Raw genomic sequence first — 18,723 nt, 5'->3', positions numbered from 1 at the left:
TTAGCAGGGTTTAATTTGCAATGCCTTTTTGCTCAATATAAAATACTACTGTTTGTATTCTCAATCTGTTTGTGTGAATGAGGAATGTATGCATCAGGAAAAGATAAGGTGTGAAGGCCATTGTTATAGCCAGAGTCAAGGAACAAGGAGTGAAGAGACTTAAAGGACATCAAAGAATCATCAACGCACATCCATAATGAAGGGCAGATTGGCGACCCTGAGGTGAAGGCTGGCACCCCTAAGGACAATTGATTAAATCAGAACAACGGACAGGATGACCCTCTAAATGCTGTGTATTTACCTTCCTCTATAAAGATCCTGTGTGCTTTGTAAGAGCATAACACATTTCTGTCTAGGACTCCTTAGGGATTGCTTTCTTCTTCCTCACAGGACGTGGTTACTAATCAGATCCCATGTGATCGGTGCTCAGCTTCCCGTACCTCATTCCAGGCACTGCCAGCACTGAGCCGATCGGAGCTTCACTGTGGATCTGGCAGCAGAATCAGCATGGGCAGCAGTCTAACACTGCTGGGCAGGGGTGGGAGTGACATTCTATTACCCTGCACTACTCCAGACCAGGCAAGGCTGAGACACACATCTCAGAAACCCTGCATGAAACTCCAACTTGCTTGTGGGGCCTCCAGTGGATGGTCCCACACCCGACCCTTCAGCTCTTATTCTGACCTTGCTGGAGACAGGCTTGACCGCGAGGACCACGTCACAAGGAATTCTGCCCACATTGGCGATCTTGAACCGAGCTGTTGCCTGGTGCCCAACCAGGACGTTACTGAAGATGAACTTGTTCTCATCTGATACAAACACTCCTCCACCTTCCACTGCCTGCAGGATCTGGTAAAGGTTGATGTTGCTGCAGATCCGATGTTCCTCAAAAATGGACCCGATGTCATCGACCACAAAGGCTGAGGGAAGAGAGACATGACAGCGGAGACAGTGTGTTCTCCTCTGGCTGAGAAACACAGGCCTAGTTTGTCTTGGGAGCAACGCTACTGACTTCAGTGGCATTAATGCAGGATGAGCTTGACTCCAGAATCCTGTTTGCACAAGTCAGGGCAATGGCACACTCCTGAGTGAGTTGTCAGCAATTTGTATTGAACCTCAGACCTCTGGATCTTAAGGCATGTGCCTCTATCACCTGCATTTGTCTACCCCGCAGCACTCCGTGTGGCACTCTGTCCCACATTGGTGGTGGCTGGGCCACTCTGAGAGGGGTCGATGAGCCCACTACAGTCTGAGCCAACATTTATTTCCAGCAATAGCAGCTCAGGCTTTCAGAACCAGAGAGCCCAGGTTCAATTCCCACTGCCAATAACCCCCCAGGGGTTTGGTGTTACACCAGTGGCAAAGTTAACAAAGCCCAGCTCTCCAGGCTGTATTCCTGTATGGAAGGGCCTTCACGGGGGACAAAACTATCAGGAGGAGAGAACATTTGTTGTACACAAAAACGGTAACTGACATCACAGGTACATCTCTGTGCTTTCCCTGCTGTCATGGCTCTCTGGGCAACCTGGCACTGCACTGCCCCATAAACAGGCCTGTTTGAGGTTAGCATGATGCATTCTTTCACTAACCCCAGGGTAGAACTGCTCCCTAACGCCCTTGTCCTATTTACAGCGGGTCATACCCTGAAGCCCTTATCCGTTCCTTTGACTTGGATACATTCTGCTCGAGTGAGGATGGAGCACAGCTGAAGCACACACTTCAGGGTTTGGCCCAGAATCTATTCCTCAGGCCAACTCTTTTCTCATGATCCCTCATGGCAAAAAAGCAACAGCGACTGGGGAATGGCAAAACAGATATGCTGCAGGCCTCTCCGTCAGCCTATCCAGCCCTTCCAGACGCCAGCCTCTTTCGGGAAGGAAGGGGATAGAAGGCCCAATTCAAAGCCCACGGAATTCAGTGAGAGACTTTCCACGGACTTCAGCTGGGCTTGGCTCAGGCCCAGAAGGAGCTGTGCAAGCCCGTGCTGAGAAACGCTATCTATTCAGCTCCTGCTGGAGCTCTGCATTGGTGACTGTTGCGACACCAGGCTTTGAAAGGGTGACCCAAGCTGGGGGCAGTGCAGAGGAGGAGGCTGCAAGATTTGACCTGTGGAGTTTGGGAGAGTAGGAATGTTCAGTCAAGAGAAAGGGAGGCCAAGAGGTGCCTCAACAGCTGTGGACGAGACCAAAGGGGAACGAGAATGATCGTTCTCTCTCGTCAGCCAGGACTGAGCCAGAAGCAAGCAGGGGAAAACACAGTGAAACATTAGGAAATACCGGATACCTCTGTGACAGCTAAATAACGGTACAGGCTGTCAGGGGTCACTGGTGGTCAGATCGCTGGTTCGTCAGCTTCTGCCTCCTACCTCCAGCAGTTGCCAGCTGATGCCGCAAAAGAAAACAGTCCTCCCTGCTCCATACAGCACACCTAGGCTGGACACCAGCCTTCCTGAGCCTGCCTGCAGTGGTCAGTTTACACTCTGAAGCATGAGAGTTGGTTACCTACTATCCCATAATGTGCTGCCAAATCCAGCAAGGAATGGAGGCAGGCAGTGGAGATTTTCAAGATGAGCCATCTTCTCTCTCAAGGGGGGTGTCAGGGATAATGCAACCCCGCTCTATATGCTCCTTAGGGAAGAGGGAGTGGACGCAGTGATTCAGCCAATGGCTGTACAGAACATGTCTATACCTGGTAGGCATGACTCAGCAATCAAGGTGTATGGGATGCCTCCCGGATTATCGTCAGGGTCCCTGTCGGTGATGTCAATGGCCAGGTATTCCTCACACTTTCCCACTGGCTCTGCTAAACAATCAACTGTGATGATCTGCTGGCCTCCTGCAGGGATGGATCCAAACCCAGGATACACTGTGAACATGCCTAGAGTGAAGCGAGCCTGCAAAAGAATCCAGAGAAAGCCTGCCTCAGATATCCTGCCAGTTAACAGTCCCAGGAGAGGGGCATTCCACTCCCTTCATTTCTCCCTGCTTCCCTACAGCCAGTCATGACCACTGCACATTCCCTGGGGCCGCTAGGACATGGAATGAACTCTCAGTACTCCAACAGCCTCCTAAAGAGGATGCACAAAGCATTGGGCTGTCAGTTTAATGGTCATGTCATGTGCACACAGCCAAGTTCAGGAACCTACCTCTGTCCCCCTGCCCTAGGCGGCAGGGGAAGCACCAGAAACCTTCTGGTCGGCGTATGAGTGATGTTGCCAAACTGTAGAAGCAGCAGCATCTGATCCTCCCTGGTCAAAGGAAGGGGGATTGGGAAGTAAAGGGAGGGGAAAACAGCAAGGATCCTGATTTCTGGTGGGGAGCAAAACAAAAAGGAGAAATATCTTCCTGGAAAAGTAGGAGGGAGGAATGAGAGTAGAAAGGTTGGGGGAGAGAAAGGGGAAAGCACGTGAGAAAGAAAATCATCCCGAGTAAGAATATTGGCTCTGGAGCCGACATACCGTGAATGACAACAGCACATTCTCTGATCTAGCTGCCCAGGCAGGGTCACCCCTGGGGGAGCGGAAGAACTCAGACTGGAGAAGGGCCTTAGCAGACACTGCAGTGGATGTAAGGAGCGGGTTGGAACATGCACCCACCTGCGCAACAAGGTTGATGTCCTTCTGAAGAGATTCCGTGCGCTTGCTTTGTTTGCCAACAGGAGGGATTTTGCTTAAGGTCTCGCTGTCACGGGAACGGGAGTGCTTGATGTGAGATGGTCTGGAAGGAACAGCAGAAATACATCATGCTGGGGTCTCCACTGTGTCCAATCCCCTCCTGGGTTTGACTGTCCCAGGGCTGGGCTTGCCCTAGGAAGGGGCACACCCATTCTGAGCAAGTGCCAAATTAAATACACACACGAGCATGCCTGGCTGAAGGCCATTAACAACAACACTGGTCACATATGCAATCTCTCATCCATAAATCCCAGCACTTTACAAAAAGAGCACTAATAAGCCGTATCTCTTCTATAGTACCAGTCATCAGCAGAGCTCAAAGTGCTTTACAATGGAGGTCAGTGTCATCACCCCCATTTTATAGATGGGGAAATTGAGGCACAGAGTCGTCAGCATTTGCTGGTGCTTTCTCTTACCCCTTTTTTGGTAGGATGGGCAGATCTCGTATTAGCTTGCCGATGAAGTATTTGAAATCAAGAGCACCTTTGTTCTCCAGAGTGAAGCTGCAGGTCTTCCGGGTGCTGTTCATCATGGAGCCAAAGTTGACGAGCGAGGCTGGGGAAATGCTGTACTTGGTGAACAAAGAATTCACTGACACTTTCACTGGAATGCTGGCAATGGTCTCACCTCCTTCACAGACATTGGGCTCAATCACCTGGGCAGAGGAGGGTGGATTGGCAAGTGGAGTTTAGAGGACTCTGCTGGTCTGTCTCATAAATCCACAGAGTTGCTGCCTACAGCCCGGGAGCCATGGCACACTTAGCCAAGCACTCCCCCCGGCTTGTGTCAGTTCCCTGGTGACTTGAAGGCCTTTGTCGTTCCTAAGATTACCCTTTCAAAGACTTGGCAGAAGTCCCTAGGAGCTTTCATGGATTCACAGATTCCAAGGCCAGAAGGGACCACTGGGATCACGTTGCCTGACCACCTGTTTAGCACAGGCCAGAGAACTTCCCCCCCAATAATGCTAGAGCAGAGCTTTGAGAAGAACAGCCAGGCTTGATTTAACGATCGTCAGGATAGAGAATCCACCATGACCCTTGGTAAATTGTTCCAGTGGTTAATTACCCTCCCTGTTAAAAATGTACACCTTATGTCCAGTCTGAATTTGTCTAGCTTCAACTTCCAGCCACTGGATCATGTTAGACCTTTTGTCTGCAGAGCCCATTATCAAACATTTGTTCCCTGTGTAGATACTTATGATCTGTGATCACGTCACCCTCAACCTTCTCTTTGTTAAACTAAACTGATTGAGCTCTTTTAGTCTATCGCTATAAGGCAGCTTTTCTAATGCTTTAAGCATTCACATGTCTCTTCTCTGAATCCTCTCTAATTTACCAACATCCTTCTTGAGTTGTGGGCACCAGAACTGGACACAGGATTCCAGCAGTGGTCGCACCAATGCCAAATACAGAGGTAAAATAACCTCTCTAATCCAATTTGAGATTCCTCTGTTCATGGATCCCAGGATCACATTAGCTCTTTTGGGCAGACCATTACATTGGGAGCTCATGTTCAGCTGATTATACACCACCATCCCCAAATCTTTTTCAGAGTCGCGGCTTTCCAGGGTAGATTCCCCCATCCTATAAATATGACCTACATTCTTTGTTCCTAAATGAATACATTTAGCTCTATTAAAATTCTATTTTTCCTTGCACCCAGCCTACCAAGCAATCTAGATCACTTTTGAATCAGTGACCTGACCTCTTCATTATTTTCCACTTTTTTCCACCCAATTTTTGTGTCATCTGCAAACTTCATCAGTGATGATTTTATGTTTTCTTCCAGGTCACTGATAAAATGTTAAATAGCACAGAGCCAAGAACTGATCACTGCAGGGCCCCACTGCAAGCATATCCACTTGATGATGATTCTCCGTTTGCAATTACATTTTGAGACCTATAACCTAGCCAGTCTGAATCCACTGATTGTATGCTAGGTTCATTTTATATCATTCTAGTTTCCCCACCGCCAACACTCTTGCACTATTTCCCACTGGAGAACGTTTGACGTGGAGTCCCTGGGTGTGAACTTTCTTACAGTCAGCCATCCTGAACCATCCTTCTTACAGAAACCTATGATGGAGCAGCTGCGAATGCTTCTCTACTCCAGTCACTGGGTCAGTACTATTCCTTGCAGTGACTCCTGCTGAAAAGGGCTTAGAGTGAAATCTTCTACGCTCCGGCATTATTCTTCTTATAGGGACTTCCTGGCTAGGAAAGGCTAAACCTGGAGCAGCCTTGAGCTTTTTCAAGGTCAGGCTCCTTAATTCCAATCCTAGGAGAAGCTAGGCCTGGAGAGGCCAGGACTGCTGGCTCTTTAAATACCTATTCCAAAGCTAGAGGTGGATGCTCATCCCTGTTATGGAAACATCATGGAAGGCTTTGACAAATACCTGGATGGTAGCACTGGATCCCTCAGTTAACCAGTGCATCCCCACTTGTGTGTGACAAGGAATATACACAGCACACAGGGCGCCATCAGCTGGCTGTCATAGCCATCACAGCGTGGCCTGTGCCAAGGTCTTTACAGACATCTCACCTGGCAGTACAGGATAGGCTTATCTTCAATTTTCATTTCCTTCTTGGAGCGAAAGGTGATCTGGATCTGAGTGGGGCGGTCAACAGCGGCTAAAGTCCCCTTCTGGGGCTGGATGTTGAAGACAGAGTTCAAATTTGGCATGTTGGCTTCAGGGCATTCTAGAGTGAAGCTGAAGGATGGAGACAAAACAAAGACTCTTTGTGAATTGGCCTGTTCGGTTAAGGACACTAGAGCCCGTCGCATAGCCAGGAACCCAGTTAAGAGCCTCTGCACAAAACACTTAGGAATGTGAAAAGGGCCATTAAGATCTCACTCAGCTTTGTTCAAGAGATTCCAGATGGAAATTAAAATTGTGGACTTTAGCTTGATTTACTTCCAAGGCCAGATTTTCAAAGGGTCTGAGTTTTCTGTATGCACCCGTCTGTGCATGTAAGCTGCATTTTCATGCCTAACTTCCTCGTTTGTAGGATGCAGAATGTGCCTATGCTTTGCAAAATAGAAGTTCTTAAAAAAAAAAAAACCAAACACCTGACACCTTGTGATGGGGTGTACCAGACCCTCTGAGGCCCCCTGCTGGAGGCCTCATGGCCCTGACACATCCCGTCTCAAAAAGGGCAGTGGAGAGAGTTCTCCAAGCTGCCTAGAATGGCTAGGGTGATCAGATGTCCCGATTTTATAGGGACAGTCCCGATATTTGGGGCTTTGTCTTATATAGGTGCCAATTACCCCCCACCCCGTCCCGATTTCTCACCCTTGCTATCTAGTCACGCTAAGAGTGGCCGTTTGGGACACAGCCAATCAGGGCCCAGCAGCCTAGTATAAGAAGAGCTGCAGGCCAGAGGGAGTTCAGTTCCTTGCTGGAGCTGTCAGAGCGTGGATGGGGTGTGGCCGACTAATGGAGCTGCAGAACCCCAGACAGGGGAGCGCTGCCAGAATCCGGGGCGAGCAAGGAGGAGCCCTGAACTGGTTGCTGGGACTCCATTAGGACAAGGCCCTGAGGTAAGGGTGAAGGCACCGTGGGGAAAAGGCCCAGGGAATTAGAGCAGCGGTGTGACATAGTTAAAGGGACACAGCAGATGGCTGCGATCTATAGGGTCCCTGGGCTGGGACCCGGAGTAGTGAGTGTGCCCAAGTCCCCCCACCCCTCAATAGCCACTGGGGGAAGTGGCCTGGCCACTGAGGCACCCCAGAGGGGGAACTGAACTGTAGTGCCCAGCGGGAGAGCTGCAGCCAGAAGGCCCGTGAGAGAGTGCAGGCACATGCACTCAGCCATAGGGGCGCTCACCACTGAAATCTGTAAATATAAATCACTGGGGAATAATTTACATTTTGTTGCGTTTCTTCTTCAGTTGTCACGCTGTGTAACATACAGTTGTTGGTGTGTTGAATATTTGAAAATGGTGACCACTGAGTTTTGCTACTTACCCTGATTGTGATCTAGTCATTCCAAGAAGAGGTTATATCAAGGGGAATAACGGAACGAAAGACTGGACTGATGGGGACATCAAATGCTTATACATCACACCGCTGAAATAGTTAGAAGTTTACCTGTATCCAATCTCATATTTTCCTTTGTTCTTCAGGGACACCATTTGCCTAGCTTCATCCAATACTCTAATGACCCCAAAATCCAAACCACCATCTGTACCTGAAGAGAAAGCCACAAGTGGGAGGAGAGATGATGATGAATACTCAGGTCTTGCATGAAACACCCCTGCAAATCACAAGATTTGAATCTCCAGAAAGTCAAAGTCCCCCAGAGAAAGTCTTCTCAACATTACCCCAGATGCTTCACTGCCCTTTTTGCTCTGTGGAGAAGAACTGCATGACTTCGTGCTAAACATCGTTGTTTTCATTTCCTTGCAGTGCTACATGCCTAAAAGTATATGTCCTCTCAGTCTGTGAGCAGTGCAGACTTGCCACTTGCTGGCTTAGATAGCCTACATGTCAGAAAGCTGGAAATGGTTTTGTACGGGCTTACTGTGATGGTTTCCAACTCAACAGATAAAATAAATTGCATACAAAAGCTACTTTAACAGAAGGTTATGGTGAAGTCAAGCACTCAAAAGTTAGGAAATGCCAGTATTAAGGTGACCTTAATTCACCCTCTTGGTGTGTATATATTATGCTACAGTCTAGAACGACATGGTCACAGACTATTTGTTCTACTGGACGCTGGCCTCATACAGTTATACATCTGGACCCTGTGCCTAATGAGGGCAACCTTAATTCTTACTGATCTGGCCAGGCCATCCTGAGTGTGGGGGACAAAGACTGACCTCTGGGGAAGCTGATGTCCAGAGCAACGTCATAGGACTCGGCAAGGATTTGGATGTTTTCGTACTGAACAATCCCCAGGATGTTTTCCATGTCTGAAACCTTAGGCAACAAGAAACAGCCGTCACTCAGCGCACCTCTGACCTCTGCTGATGAACATAACATGAGTTCTTCATCCTGCCAATGGCACCCACCTCCTCCTTTGCCATCAGATTCCAGCATCAGCAGCAATCCAGCTGCAAGGCATTTCCTACCCTGCTAACCTCCTGGGCTGTCCCAAAAGGATTCTGCTGCTGTGTGAAACTTCAGCCTAGTTCTCCACCCTTCCAGCAGGAGACACTCACTACTAATGATGCTGTTTATGGTTACCAGCATAGTTTGCAATAAGAGATGTTCCTAACAACCCCCAGCTAAGCTCACGCCGAGGCAGCCTTTCTGGACATCAGCCCAGCCGCAATGGAGGAGGTAGGAAAGGGACTCTCGCATTGTGCCTTTTCCTGTGATTTGTTTCTATTTAAATTTCAAAACCAAGCTTGTTTCCGGCAGGGCCCTGCAATGGGAAGTGGCAGAGGCTGTGCAGGAACCCTAGAGTGACTCCTGATGTGTCCAGTGGGACTAGCCAATGCCAAACGGAGAGCACCATGTCAGCAACCCGGAATCAGCCCAGTCACTGCTCCCTTGACCTGCACCAACCTGCCTCGGTGGGGGCGGGGGAGGGGAGGTTGGATTTCTCTATCATCTAGGCTTTAGCCCCAGATGACTGGTGGGAACTGGGGCTGCCCCAGACCGAGGGGCAGAGTTGCATAGGGCTGGCCCTGTTGGAGAGACCAGACTCCGGTCCAGCTGGGCTAGCCCACTGGGGATTTGAGAGACTCCCATGCTCCAGAATACACTGGAATATTTTGATTCAAATAAAGAAAAGCAACAGAAACATTGACAAAAATGGCCATTTGTCCAGCTGCCTGCAGGTGCTACCTCCCCAGCCCATACCACCTCCTTACCCAGCAGTGCCTCACTGGTTACTTCATCCCCAGGATCTTACCCTTCTACAAGCCAGTCCCCTGGAGAAAGGCCACAGGCCAGAGCTGGCGGTGGGGAGGGGAGCTGGAGAAGTGCTCCTTGCAGGTAGAAAGCTGTGTCATTCACAGCACCTGCTCACCACCGTCCCCACCCATCTCACCTGCCATTGGTGGTAACTGCCAAGTACAAACCTTAGTGCCAAGCCTCACCAATGCTCTCCAAAGTGTTGGAAGGCAGGGCTGCTGGGGAGGGAAGGGTCTGCCTCACCTCCAGTCGGATGACCTTCTTAATGTTGAGAGGTTTTGTAGCCTTAAAATGCAGCTGCAGGCAGTACTCTGAGCGGGGACCGATGATGCCCTGGTCTTGTGAGACAGAGAAATCATCCCCCAAGTTCTCCAGGCCGCTGAGCCGCCAGGCTACAGGCATCGGGGAGGTGTTTCTCAAGAAAAGCGTCTTGGTGTCCTTTCTAAAAGGAGAGGAAGACACTCAGCTGTTGCTGCCAAAGCAGCCATTTTAGTTTTGCATTTGAATGGGGCCCAGGCCGATCCAGTCTCACGTGGCCTATTAAGTCACACAGGTCCAGCTGGACCCACAGGGTTTAACCATATTCAGTTCTTTCTTACTTTGCGTGTGCCAGAATCTTAAATTCAAGTTTTGGGGAGAACCACAGAGTTTTAGTTACAATGAACACAAGCAAAATAAGAACTTAAGTAGCAGATCAACATCTGACAGGCTTGGATCACTTTAACTAGCTCCATTCCTGCACATGTGAGTGGGGGCACTTGGGGTCATTCTGATGGACCAGCATGAGTGTGGGTCACATCCAGAGCCCCAGTTAGGAACAGGTGCATCAGAGAGTATTCGTCGGTAATCCTGGGAGGACAGTGAATGAGAAGTGGATTGATGCAAGCATCTGGATCCTAGGCATGTGAATGGGAGGTCGCCATTTGGGGTCTATGTAATCCTGCCTCAGCACGGGAGGATGGATTAAATGACCTCTCGAGGTCCCTTTCAGCCCTATATTTCTATGATTTCTCTGTCTGTTTTACTGTGACATTTAATCACTTGAACTTGTGGGATTTAGAGTTAGAAGCTTAAAATAAGGACTCGTTCAATTGTAGGAAGGTGGAGGGGTGGATTTGCTGAGGAGACGTGGGACGACAAGTTGCATTCAATGAGTCAACATGCTCCAGTCCTGGCTAGTGAGCAGGAAAACAGCCCTGCCTCCAGGGTGACCTGCAATGGGTGTAAAGGAGAAGACAGAACGGAGCCCGACTGCTCGCTTTCTGGTCTGTTAGATGCTGCAAGCCTAGAGGTGGGCTGTGAGAAGGTGGAGGAGCTGAGCACTGAGCTACAGAAACCCAGACAAGCGAAGACGGGTCCCTTCTGTTCCCTGTGACATGCACCTCACTGGAGGAAGGGTGCTAAAGGACAGGAAACCGGCCGGCGCACTGCAGTCTCACTGGAAAATAAGGGGCGAAAACACAGGAGTAATCCCTTGGGAGCTGCAGCATGGAGCATATTGGTGCAGCCAATGCACAGACTCGTGAAAAGCCCCAATATCACCGACTGCTTAAAGAGTCCAGCCCAAAGAACAGGGTAATAATTTGGGGCCTAAACATGGGTGTAGTTTGGGGGGAGCAGCAGGGCCACTCCCCCCCCATTTCTGCGAGCATCCCGCAGGCCAGGCAGAGCAAGTCAGGCAGCCTGGCCAGAGTGGGGAGCAGGATGGAGCAAATTCTCCAGGTTGCTACCTTGATGCCTCCTGGGTCCTATTGTTCACCTGTTTCCTGTATAGCCAGGGGGATGGACCGGGAGGAGGGGGATGCAGGGAAGAGACAGTGGGGAAGGGGGGGATAGGCAGGAGAAAGAGAAAGAGATGTGGGAGTCGGGGGAGAGGGATGAGGTGGGGAGGGGAAGAAAAGGAGATGTCGGGGGAGGGGGATGAGGTGGGGAGGGGAAGAGAAGGAGATGTGGGAGTCGGGGGAGGGGGATGAGGTGTGGAGGGGAAGAGAAGGAGATGTCGGGGGAGCGGGAGCCCAGCATGTGGCATCCCCTCAAGAGCAGCTGCAGCGGCTGGTGCCAGAGTGGCCGCAGCTCCCATGCTCAGGTCACCGCAGCAGACAGCAGCAGCTGGGGCTCCCCCATTACGCAGCCCGAAACGTGCAGCCCAGGTAGCGCTCCAAGTGAGGGGAGAGACCCAGAGCCGGGGAACAGGCCTCAGCATGCGCGCCCACGCACTGGCCCCCCAGTACAGCCGTCAGATTAGGCAGTAATGGCAGGCAGGGTGCCGTGAAGAGCCCTCGCCCCGAGCATACAGCTACAGTGCAGTGGGGAGGTGTGGTTCCCAGCCTGGGGACACAGGACACCTGCTAGCTCTGCTCTAGCTACGGCCTACAATAGCAGTGGGGCCAAAGCAGCACAAACGAACCCTGCCCGACCCCCTGGGTGACCAGTTCATGCTGCCCCAGCCACACTGCTGGATTCAGCATGCTAACTTGAGGAGAGTTAGAGCACGGATGTCCACCAGTGCTGGGAATTACGCCTCCCAGCTGCAGAGTACACATACCCGGAGTGAATGAGGAAAGAAACTGGAGATAAAAGGCAAGCCCTTGAGTCAAAATAAGCCCGAGGAGCAGGCTCCAGACTATGTTCTGATCGCCCTTCGGAATCCCAACCTGTGCAGCAGCAGCTTCTCAAAATGCAACTGCTTGCGGTCGAGCTCCAGTTCGGGACGCACCCCTTGGCAGCAGATTCTGAAGACCACTGGCTCTGGATTCTCTTTAATGCAGCAGACGATGCTGTCATCAAATATGCCAGGTGCGGTGGGGTACGCCCATATGCTCAGCTCCTGGCACGGCACCCCAGAGAAGGAGAGAGAGAACAGGGCATCATTCAGAGGGGAAAACGGCTCCCAAATCTCGCAAGACTGCGATACCGGTTTGTCTCCTACCTGCTTCTCATTGGGTTTCAGCATCATGGTGGGAGGATCCAAGAGGTATGTATTTGCCTTGATGTCATGCTGGAAGCAGAAAAACACTTCCGCTTCCAAAGGAGATGCGTTGAGGATGGTTATCTTCTCGGAGTTGTTGGGGTATCGGAGGGCCTTGTATCTGCAAATGAAACGCACTGTAGAAGAGACAGCGGGCCCGAGAAAGTGCTGCACCTTCGCCCTTTTTATGCCACAGATACAGCACCTCCTTTCATGCATCTGTACACGCACCATATCCTGTTTTAAAAACAGCCTTATAAAATAGCCCCATCATAATCATCATTGGTATAAGGAACATCATAGAAAGGAGGGTTACTTCCTTGTAACCGAGTCCTGCGAGTGACCCCTGCAGCGTCGCTAGTGGGATCAACTGACTCTACAGAGGCCACTCGCAGGAGAAGTGCCAAAAATCAATCTGGCTTGTGGCTTTTTTGTTTTTGTTTTGCTTCTTTATGAGGAATAAATAAGGTCTGATAGGCTTTTAAAAATCGTTTAAAACTAGTTCACTTTTTCTGCTTGGTTTTCACCTGAGAAATACCAGGAGATTTCTTGGGTTCCCTGTTTTGCTGGATGTTTCAGGTGTGTGTTTGCACCTTAACTGAAAGGGGTGGGAGAGGAAATGCTGGATCCTAGAGAAAGGCCTCCTGTTCTCCAAAGTATGAAATAGGCTTTGGTGTTAAGTGGTTAAGAATCAAAAGAAAAGCACAGCATGTTAAAATAATCACACTACAAATCCCCTTTGGCTCTCACTTGCTTAGATATCAATTGCATGGGACAACAAACCACCACTACTTCTCCAGTCATCCATAGAGTTCCCAAGCAGAAAAGAACTGACTTTTTAATGTTAAAAACAACAACAATACGGCATTAATCACTCTCCCCGCCCCGTAACAGCAACAGCTCAAAACCTCGTTACAGGCTCTCGGCCTGAGGATGCACAGCACTGGCAAAGCAGCCAAGTGGGCATGTGCTCTACTGACGTAACAATGTCGGCAGCAAAAGTAAAACTTTCTAGCATAGCTAGAACCTCCAAAACAAACTCCCACCACCACCAGGAAAGGGCAGGAAGCCAGTGTTTATTCCTGTGCAGGTCACCTTTCAAAAAAAAAAAAAAAAAAGCCTCCAACACTGTGGGCCAAATCTGACATGCTGACTAATCACATTGTTCATGACCAATAACATGTGTCTATTACAACACACCCAGCTCTTGCCCAGCTCTTCGTATCAGTAGATCTCAAAGGCTTTACAAAGGGAGTCAGCGTATCCCCATTACACGGATGTAGAACCGCAGGCCCAGAGAGGGGACGTGATTTGCCCACAGTCACTCAGCAAAGCAGCATCAGAGCCGGGAAAAGAACCCGGTCTCCTGAGTGCCAGCCCCGTGTGCTAGCCACTAGGTCACTAGAGCTGCTTTGCCTGAGTAAGGATTTGGCCCACAGACAGGAATCTCTCATTATCAAAACAGGTACATGCCTTGCTGGGTAATCATGGGAGCTCATGAATGTCCTCCCTCTTCTTTCCCCCACTCCTCTCTTTGTCTCTGTCTATGACTCTTGCCAGTCCCCACCTGCATTTAGATTGCAAACCCTTGGGGGCAGGGGCAGCACCTCCGGTACTTAACATGCATTGCCTAGCACTCTTTGGGCCACTCAGAATAATAAGGCGTCATTCATAACATGCAGCAGTGCTAGGAGACTAGACTCTTGCTCCTTTTGTTAGTACCTGTCTCTCGACTTTCCACAGAGCAAGGGGCCGAAGTGGAACACCCCTGAGCTCATCACGTACTGTTTGAAGATGATGTCGTCAGGCTTCGCACTCTTCCTCCGGTGGGGAAATACCACCCTATAGCAGAGAAGCAGACTAGCGTGAGGAGCTGCAGGAGCTAACAAGCCTGTAGCTAGAGGTAGCCAGATAAATTTCGGTGAAACATTCTCTCATCTTAATCTGCCGATGCAATGAAATCAAAACGTTGTGTGGTTTCCTGACAGCTTACCCACCCAACTTCTCAGCAGCCCTGGCTTCCACATGGCCTGCCCAGAGCTGAGTCTTCAGTCTTTGTCACCAAGAATTTGGAGACGTTTGGTTTTCAGTTCAAATCAGAACAAAATCAAACTTCAAGCTATCAAAAATCCTCCACAAAACAGACTTTCCAGGTCACCTGTAACCCTTAGCGCCCTCAGGAAGAGCAGAATCAAGCCCAGCATCCTGTATTCAGGCATAGAGGATAATATTAAACCTTCTACCTCCCTCCCTGCCCTACCAGCATAAGGCCAAGCCTCTTTCCTGCTCCAGTTCTATCCCGCATCTCGCTGAGAAGAGACACCACACTCCTCCCATGCAACAAGTATTGGTACAAACTGACATTGCCTGGAGGCTCATGCTGAATGTACTCAAGGCCAGAAAGCAGACTCTTTCCCGTGCAAACGTGACCACAAATCCACCACTTGTCCCATGCAAGGTTCATCCATTCCTATACAGTAAAACTCTCCTGACTTTGCGTTTCTGTTCCCTGCCCCTGTACCCTAAGTACTCAGCTGGTGATTGGGATTCATCAGAAGTGATGTAGAAAGAGTGGTGCAGGTTGGATTCCCTTGAACTTCATCTAAGCAGGAGACCAGTTACAATATGGGTGTGCCCTGAAGCTGGGAGAACATGGTTAAAAGAGGAGTGTAGGAAGCAGCTAGAGAAGAAGGCTGGTTAGGACAGTGGTTACACTGACTAGTGCCTCAGAGACCTGGGTTCAACTCTAGACTCTGTCCTTGACTTCCATATGTAAAATGGGGAAATAGCAGTGCCCTGCTGCACACGAATGTTGTGAGGATAGATCCATCAAAGAATGTGAGGTGTTCAGTTACTGGGAGGGTCACAAGTAGCTACTTGTTTTCCCCTGACCATATTTAAAGCCCAGACAGCTCAAGGCTTCAGCCCTGTAATGTGGATGTGTTTGGGTCTCACCTACCCTTATTGGAACCAGCTCCCCCCGACTCAGTTACTCTCAGAGTCCATGACTTACACGGCTCACCAACAGGCCAGGGAGATCAACACCAAGGAGCTGGAACGCGGTGTAAATTAAAGCTGGGGTGTCCCACTTGAACTGGCCTAGTCTCTTCTCCTCCAATTTTGTGCTTTACTTCCTACTCTCCTGCCTTCTGGCCCCTTGACATGTGAGCTACAACGAAGAGGACGTCTCTGCTGCAGGCGGGGTGTGACATACGCGAGCGAACCAGCTCAGGTACTGGTGGCAGTGATGCTGGTCCCCTGGGTGAGCTGCCACAGCTTCCCCACTGTCAGAGTCTAGGGGCTGGAAGGTGGTGTCAGATTCAGCAGCTCCGGCTCCCTCTAGCCCTCAGAAGAGCAGCCCAGCAGCTTTACCAGGCACGCAGGTACTGACCTGGGGTCCTGGCTGATGGTCGGGTAAGTGCAGGTGCCTCTGCAGTAAAGCTGGTACTGCCGGCGCGTGCCCAGGATCTCGAAGTTCAGGGTCTGATCAAACTGCCCTGCCACGGTGGAGGAGAAGTGTATCTTCATGACAACCTCTCCGTTAGCAGGCACCGTCCAACGGAAGCTGCTCAGCCTGGCGGTGAGAGAGAACACCCGACAGGACGAGACTGAGAAAGCTGGGGTAACTTGTAGAACATAAAATCCCAGGAACCCTGCCAGACTGGCTTCTGGGTCAGGACCTGGCACGCAACAAGAATGTGGACACTCCAGTGTCTCTCGCCTATTAGAGCGGAACATGGCACCGTATGCGTGACTGCGGGACTGGATTCCTACCATGTGCTCTACGTGCACAGCCCCTGAAGCCTAGCCCAAGCCTGTTGCTAGTGCAGAGCGTGGCTGCTCCCTTGCTCAGTGCCAGTAGCGCAAGGGAGTCCAGCATACTAGTGGTTCTCTGACAATCTTCCTCTTTGCTTCCGAGAGAAATTCAAGGGGTTCACTCTGAATACTGATCCCTGTGAAGCTTATATGAGAGGCCATCTCTTCCCATGACCCACTGGAGGCCTGGCATTGGGACCTTAGCAATTTGCTCTCACAGCCAATCTGACAGTCTGTGTTGGCTGATCTACAGGGTGTGCCACAAGGTCCATCTTCTCTGAGGCACTGCCCGGACGGGCGGGAACTGGGCAGGTTGGCAGGAGGTGAAGAACAGTTGTTTTCGGTATCTTGGTTTATTTCAGAAGAGCCAAGGGAGAAGAATGTGTTAACCCAGGACGCCTGATTAACCTCCCCAATCCATGCAGGAAGAATGCCCCTGCACTGGAGCAGAGTGTGGTGCTGGCCCTTTGTCCCCAGGAAGGGGAATGCCCAGTGAACAGGAGATTCCATCGGAACAGCAGTGCCACTGTGAGTGATCTGCTCCGATGAGGCGCTGAGAGGAGGCACTGTCTGTGCTGAGTATAGGGAGTGGGTCTGCTTGCCTGTACACATGGGCCAGCCTTGTCACCGGCATGGGAGCGAAGAGATTATACTCTTTCTGCCTCTGTCACAGCTAAGGCGGGAGCCACAGACTGATCCAGCATGAGAATCAGACAGAGCAGGGCTGCCAACTTTCTACTCACACAAAACCAAACACCCTCGCCCTGCCCCCGCTCACTCCATCCGCCCCTCCCTCTGCCCACCCTCACTCACTCGCTCATTTTCACCAGGCTGGCTTAGGGGTTGGGGTTCAGAAGGGGGTGAAAGCTCCGGCTGGGGATGCTGATTCCAGGGTGGGGCCAGAAATGAGGGGTTCAGGGTGCAGGAGGGGGCTCCGGGCTGGGACAGGGGGTTGGGGTGCAGGGGTGTGTGAGGGCTCTGGCTGGGGGTGCAGGCTCTGGAGTCAGGGGTGGCTCTACGTTTTTTGCCACCCCAGAAATGAGGGGTTCGGAGGGTGGGAGGGGGATCAGGGCTGGGGCAGGAGGTTGGGGCGTGGGAGGGGGTCAGGGTGCAGGCTTCGGGCAGCGCTTACCTCAAGCAGCTCCTGGAAGCAGTGGCATGTCCCTGCTCCAGCTCCTACACGGAGGTGCGGCCAGGCAGCTCTGTTCACTGCCCCATCCGCAGGTTCCCAGCCCTTGGATGCTGCGGGGGCGGCGTTTGGGCCGGGGCAGCGTGTGGAGCCCCCTGGCTGCACCTATGCATAGGAGCCGGAGGGGGACATGCCGCTGCTTCCAGGAGCTGTGTGGAGCCAGGGCAGGCAGGGAGCCTGCCTTAGCCCCACTGCGCTGCCGACCGGACTTTTAATGGCCCGGTCAGCAGTGCTGACCGGAGCTGCCAGGGTCTCTTTTTGACTGGGCGTTCCGGTCAAAAACCAGACCCCTGGCTACCCTAAGAAAGAGCCCTAAGCACCTCCCTGCTCCATGGAATCATCCACTGTCTCCTTTGAGCAGCACCCACTGCTGCTCAGTATCCCTCGGAGACATGCCCTGAGTGAGCAGAGTGGCCTGGTGGGACCCCTAAAAATCCCCAAGGCAGAAGGAACATCACCGGCCTCCAGTCTCTATGGCTCGTACTCATCAGGCTCCCTGCTAGAATGCATCAGGCTAAGCTGCTTGGTAGCTCACCTGAGGATCTTTTCTTGGGATTGGTCCCCAATCAAGTTGCTTTGATCCAGCTCTGACAGTGGTGCCAGTGCTCCGGGGCCTGGGCCCTGAAGACCCTTCTTGCGGCCTGTGCTGCGCTTATCCTTCTGAGCCTCACGGCTGGGCTCTGCTTTGTCCTTCTTCAGTCTGCCTCTGGTTGGGGTGATCTGTTCTTCCTGCAACCCAGTGCGAGGGCAGGAAAAGACAGTCAGAAATAGCTCAGGAGACCCCAAAGGAGAGGCAGCAAAGTACTCTACCAAGGTGCAATAGCGCCTAGCCAAGAGCAACGGCGCTGAGACGAAAGAAAGGCCAAGAACGGAGGCTTGTGCCCACTCATGTTTAAGCAGCAGGAGTCCATGCTTAGGGTCACTGTGTGCCTTAGCCCTACGTCCCTGAGGTAAGGCCTCCAGCGTGTTCAACAGGACAGATAACAAGTAATGAGCATCCACCTGCGCCGGCCTAATGGCTTCTTTCTGCTTAGGATTTAGATCCTTTGTTGTTGTTTTTTATTTCATCAAGGAAATCTCTCCTTGTGAAACGCCTGTACAATTCTAACCACAACAATGGGGTCCGTTAGTTTGCTGCTTTTCATGCTTTATAACAGTCTTTCAAAGGCTTTTCTTCCCCTTCTTTGCTGACTGACATTGATTTTCCCCTGTGCT

At 51.1% G+C, this 18,723-nt stretch overlaps 1 protein-coding gene across 1 annotated transcript in view; it reads right to left on the bottom strand.

Annotated features, from left to right (window-relative positions):
* HYDIN (HYDIN axonemal central pair apparatus protein) overlaps positions 1-18,723 on the bottom strand; it is a 372,923-nt gene that overhangs the window by 67,724 nt on the left and 286,476 nt on the right. The window contains exons 47-59 of the mRNA XM_034788808.1: positions 18,044-18,237; positions 15,895-16,077; positions 14,226-14,345; positions 12,465-12,624; positions 12,190-12,362; positions 9,779-9,977; positions 8,494-8,593; positions 7,763-7,862; positions 6,215-6,383; positions 4,090-4,328; positions 3,596-3,716; positions 2,689-2,893; positions 685-920 (exon numbers count right to left, since the gene is read on the bottom strand). Coding sequence (XP_034644699.1) covers positions 685-920; positions 2,689-2,893; positions 3,596-3,716; positions 4,090-4,328; positions 6,215-6,383; positions 7,763-7,862; positions 8,494-8,593; positions 9,779-9,977; positions 12,190-12,362; positions 12,465-12,624; positions 14,226-14,345; positions 15,895-16,077; positions 18,044-18,237 — 2,199 coding nt within the window. The remainder of the gene's footprint in view (positions 1-684; positions 921-2,688; positions 2,894-3,595; positions 3,717-4,089; positions 4,329-6,214; positions 6,384-7,762; positions 7,863-8,493; positions 8,594-9,778; positions 9,978-12,189; positions 12,363-12,464; positions 12,625-14,225; positions 14,346-15,894; positions 16,078-18,043; positions 18,238-18,723) is intronic.

Source organism: Trachemys scripta, chromosome 13 (genome assembly GCF_013100865.1).
Source record: "Trachemys scripta elegans isolate TJP31775 chromosome 13, CAS_Tse_1.0, whole genome shotgun sequence".
Lineage (NCBI taxonomy): Eukaryota > Metazoa > Chordata > Testudines > Emydidae > Trachemys > Trachemys scripta.
The sequence above is the reverse complement of the archived record's forward strand: the minus strand, read 5'-3'. Positions and strand labels throughout refer to the sequence as shown.